We start from the raw sequence: 4,670 nt of genomic DNA, 5'->3' as shown, positions 1-4,670 counted from the left end.
CTTCCTCCCAGGGAAACGGTCTCCCGCTGGTCTCTCTGAGCAGATCCTCCCGCTGGTCTCTCTGAGCAGATCCTCCCGCTGGTCTCTCTGAGCAGATCCTCCCGCTGGGCTCTCTGAGCAGATCCTCCCGCTGGTCTCTCTGAGCAGATGCCGAGCGTAGGGACTCCTGAGGTGAAATGTCCTCTGCTCTAAGGTTAGGTCCTCTGACGGCTTCAAAGGAGATCATCTCTGTGCAAAGACCTCTGTGTCTTAGATGTGCTTGTTTGACCGTGTTGTTTGTGTTGAAAGGCTATGGGAGAGAGCACCTTTGCACTGGTTGCGATATGTCCATGTTCCCAGTTGGGTGTACTGAACATTTTTACATTAATGCCTTAGTCTGTGATGAATAAGGCAACGCGTTTCCGATAGAAGGAGAAAAGCAGAAGCAAAGGCAAATGAATCACTATTGCAAACAACATGAAGGCAGTCTGAGCAAGAATGGGCGAGAAAGGCATCAGAGAATCAGGTCGCCACGCGCGGGCAGGTAGCTTCCCGTGAGAACATGATCTCGAGATGAGAGATGATACCTCGAGCGGTGTGACAGGACAGGCGGTCTCGTGGTGAGTCTGGTAGGATAGACTACAGCCACTGACCCAGAAACGGCGGGTAGACTGCATGCGTAAACAAAACACCTCAGACACGTCAGCGTGGCATCCCTGCTGAAGCTGGCTTCTAAGCAGGTCATGCATGTCATGTGGCAGCAGCGCCTGATTCCGCCCTGAACAGGAATGACCAAGTCCGTGAATTTGAAAATAAATGGAAATAGATTGAATTTTCCTCAATTTTGACAGGGTAAATCATTTTATTATACCTGCGTGATGCTGTTACATAGCCTATGCCCTATGAGCGAAAAAATATTAATCGAGGAGACGAGATCAGTGTAGCCAAATCCTCATTGGGCAGAAATATCAATTTACATTATTATTATTATTATTATTATTATTATTGATATTATTATTATTAATATTATTATTATTAATATTATAAATATAGGAAAGGTAGTACGAGATCAGTACAGATACATTATTGTATCAATAATGTATCTGTCTTGGAACGCGCACCGCGCGCGCTGGAACTCCACAATAGAACCAGTGATCCACAATAGAACCAGTGATCCACAATAGAACCAGTGATCCACAATAGAACCAGTGATGTGAGTAAAGCTCCATCATAGCAGGAGGCGGATCCTGGTCCTCAGACATCCCACTTCTCAAGAGATTATGAGGACAATTTACTCCCGAGCACATGCCATTATAACACAAGCATTGAGGAGGAGCGCATACGGACCACTTCTGGCTGAAACCGAAGAAAGAGAAGAGAGAGAAGAGAGAGAAGAGAGAGAAGAGAGAGAAGAGAGAGAAGAAAGAGAAGAGAGAGCAGGGAAACTGCGCAGCAGCGGAGGGAGAGATATCCGTGGAGATATTTGGAGTTCGCCAAAGCAGTTATCTCTGGTAAGAATAGCCTGACTGGTCTATAGAATGATTAAGGTTGTCTCCTTACCTGTTTTTTATTTTCACCAGCCTTACAAAGCATGCCTATTCATTGTAGGCTACCCAGGCTATAACAATTTATCCTTTGACTTTTTATTGTATTTTATTCTTAACCTTGGTGATTTAAATGGGTAGCCGAATGTAAAAAACATTCTCATTATTACTGCATACAAGATTGAGGGTTAGGTGATATTAAACGCGTATTTAAGGTGGATAGTATCTTACTAGTGTAGACATAACGGGAGCCACATCACGGTAGTCTAGGTTACAGTGCGCTGAGAACCCATTGGTCGATTTGTCGGCTAGAATTTTAAGTGTTCGACTTCAGGGTCATCATGTCCACACTTCGCTTTCCACATGCATCCTTTAATGAGTTGTAAACATTTGCAAGCGAGCTATAGCCTTCAAAATCAATCAATCTACTCTCCACTCCACTTGATAAACTGGTAATTTGCTCTTCACTTCATTAGGCTGTAACTCAAGCAGTGAATCACCTCATTGCTCCTTAAAGGCCCCCAGTGAAGGAGAGTGTAGTCTCCTTTCCGTTTTAGACAGAAATAAGTCTGCGCCCCTGTCTAACCTTCCCCTATCGGCTGGCTCGAGCCTCTTCTGGGGTGTGTTTGCAGGGAGGGCAGCAGGTGAGACGGAGCGCCTCTTGTGGGGTGTGTTTGCAGGGGGGGCAGCAGGTGAGACGGAGCGCCTCTTGTGGGGTGTGTTTGCAGGGAGGGCAGCAGGTGAGACAGAGCGCCTCTTGTGGGGTGTGTTTGCAGGGGGGGCAGCAGGTGAGGTGTGTTTGCAGGGGGGGCAGCAGGTGAGACGGAGCGTCCGCTGGATTTCACGGGAGAAAGCGCGAGCCCATGTCAACCTGGCAATACTGCTGTGCTGCTATTGGCTATAATTTGAATGAGCGCTGGCCTGGTCACTGAGCGTGTTCTGTCTCTCTCTCTCTCTCTCTCTCTCTCTCTCTCCCTCTCTCTCTCTCTCCACCTCCAACCCCTCCACAGAGCTTCTCTTGCATTGTGAACGGAGAGATGCTCCAGCCACAGCTGGCTATGTGCTCTGAACTGATCATTAGATGTTAAACCTAAAACCTGTGTTTGCTCATGTAGGCTACTGTGTGTTTGTGTGTGTGTATGTGTGTGTGTGTCTGTGCGGGGGCGTGCGTGTGTGTGTGTGTGTGCGCGGGCGTGCGTGTGTGTGTCTGTGCGCGTGTGTGTGTGTGTGTGTGTGTGTGTGTGTGTGCAGCAAGCAACAGACATGAAGGTGTGTGTGTGTGTGTGTGTGTCTGTCTGTCTGCCTGTCTGTGTATCTGTGTGTGTGTGTGTGTGTGTGTGTGCGCGAGAGAGAGACTTTTCGGCATACAAAGAATTGATGACTGTTGGACTTTTCTCCATGCTAGCATACCAACGTGATCTCTCACACACGGTCTCTCACACACGGTCTCTCACACACGGTCTCTCAAACACGGTCTCTCAGACACGGTCTCTCACACACGGTCTCTCACACACGGTCTCTCAGACACGGTCTCTCACACACGGTCTCTCACACACGGTCTCTCACACACGGTCTCTCACACACGCTCTCTCACACACGGTCTCTCAGACACGCTCTCTCAGGCTCAGCTCTCTTTGAATCTCATCAGCAGCCTCCTGAAAGTGCGTTCAGATTGAGTTATTTATGTAATAGTGTAGCCTAGTACAGTATATATCATCCCATCACATCATCTGTCTGGTTGTGTGAGAGTTAATGGACAGCTAAGTGGAAACAGGAGTTCACTCTATTCACACTTGATTGGATCAAAGTATTTGATCCATTTGTAATAAACCCCCATACCTTTGCCTGCAGGTGTAGTCTTACAACGCAATCTACTGTATGAAAAATACCTCCAGTGCTCCCCTACAGTGACTTCATCCCGGAGGCTTATTAAACTATGAGAATATAAGCCCCTGTCTGGTCTCACATTCTCAAACTGAGATCTGATGTGTTTTTTTATTGTCTGCAGACTAGAATGATGGGGAACATTAGCTCAACCTCTCCCATCTCATATAACATGTTAGTTAAGGGTTTATAGCTAAGTACAGTACTTGTACCAAATTGAATGACCACTACCACTGGGAATAGTGACAAACTGAGTGTCTGGTCGTCATCGATATGGACGCCTGTGATGTGGGCGTTCTAAGGACAGGGACATATGTCAATCAATCAATCAACCAATCAATCAATCAATCAATCAATCAATCAATCAATCAATCAATCAATCAATCAATCAATCAATCAATCAATCAATCAATCAATCAAAGCTTTATTTGTATAGCGCATTTCATACCCAGAGGCAACACAATGCGCTTTACAGAGAACAAGGGAGGAGGGCATACGACCCACCCCTACATATTCCAGAGGGAAGCAGAAACACATGTCTGACTGACCAGACTTTGGAATCCAGACGAATTACTGTAAGACAAATCCTGCTCCATGGAAGCCAGATGTTTTTGGAAGTTTAGGTACGGGGAACTCGCTGTGCTTTCTAAATCCCTACTTTGGGGGGAAAATGAACCCATAATCTTGTTGATTGTGAAAGTTACTGTACCCAGACAGGCAAGGGAGCAGGGCAAGAGAAACATTTCTGACTGAGCATTTCAAGGTAGGAGAAGTAGAGTTTGGTGTAAGAGTATCCAATCAAGGTAGGACTCCTTTGACTTGGATTAACTGTTTTACGAGTGCACTTTCAAATAGAGCCTAAAGCCTAATTTATACTCAGTCAAGTGTCGTACGACAAATGTTTGTCGACAGAAGTCTCACTCCTCCACATCTCCAGGTCTGCAGGGGCTGGAGGCTGTCTAGGAGGAAGACCATGAGGAAGTATGAGGAAGATGGAGGACACGGAAAGTCAACCTTCCTGACTCCACAGCAGTCAGGGTGCCTGTTAGACATGGCATGAGCTGTGAGTAGAGCAGAAATAGGGCTTCTAGTGTCTTCCGCCCTGTTGCTAACTGGCTTCACGGTGGGGGTAGCAGGACGAGCAGAGGAACTCATCTATTCAGGGGCACGCAGCTGTCTGGGAACGCATTCCCATTGGTTGGTCTGGGAACGCATTCCCATTGGTTCACTCCCTCAAATCGACAGGATCCCGGGGATCAAAGT

At 46.9% G+C, this 4,670-nt stretch overlaps 1 protein-coding gene across 1 annotated transcript in view; it reads left to right on the top strand.

The window, feature by feature from the left end:
- Positions 1-477: 477 nt before the first annotated feature.
- LOC311327665 (sodium-coupled neutral amino acid transporter 3-like) overlaps positions 478-4,670 on the top strand; it is a gene marked incomplete at both ends in the record, with an annotated part of 23,704 nt that continues 19,511 nt past the window's right edge. The window contains one exon of the mRNA XM_084460751.1: positions 478-523. Coding sequence (XP_084316877.1) covers positions 478-523 — 46 coding nt within the window. The remainder of the gene's footprint in view (positions 524-4,670) is intronic.

The sequence above is a fragment of the Borostomias antarcticus genome (assembly GCF_949987555.1).
Source record: "Borostomias antarcticus genome assembly, chromosome: 33".
Lineage (NCBI taxonomy): Eukaryota > Metazoa > Chordata > Actinopteri > Stomiiformes > Stomiidae > Borostomias > Borostomias antarcticus.
This window is presented reverse-complemented; position numbering and strand designations above follow the sequence as displayed.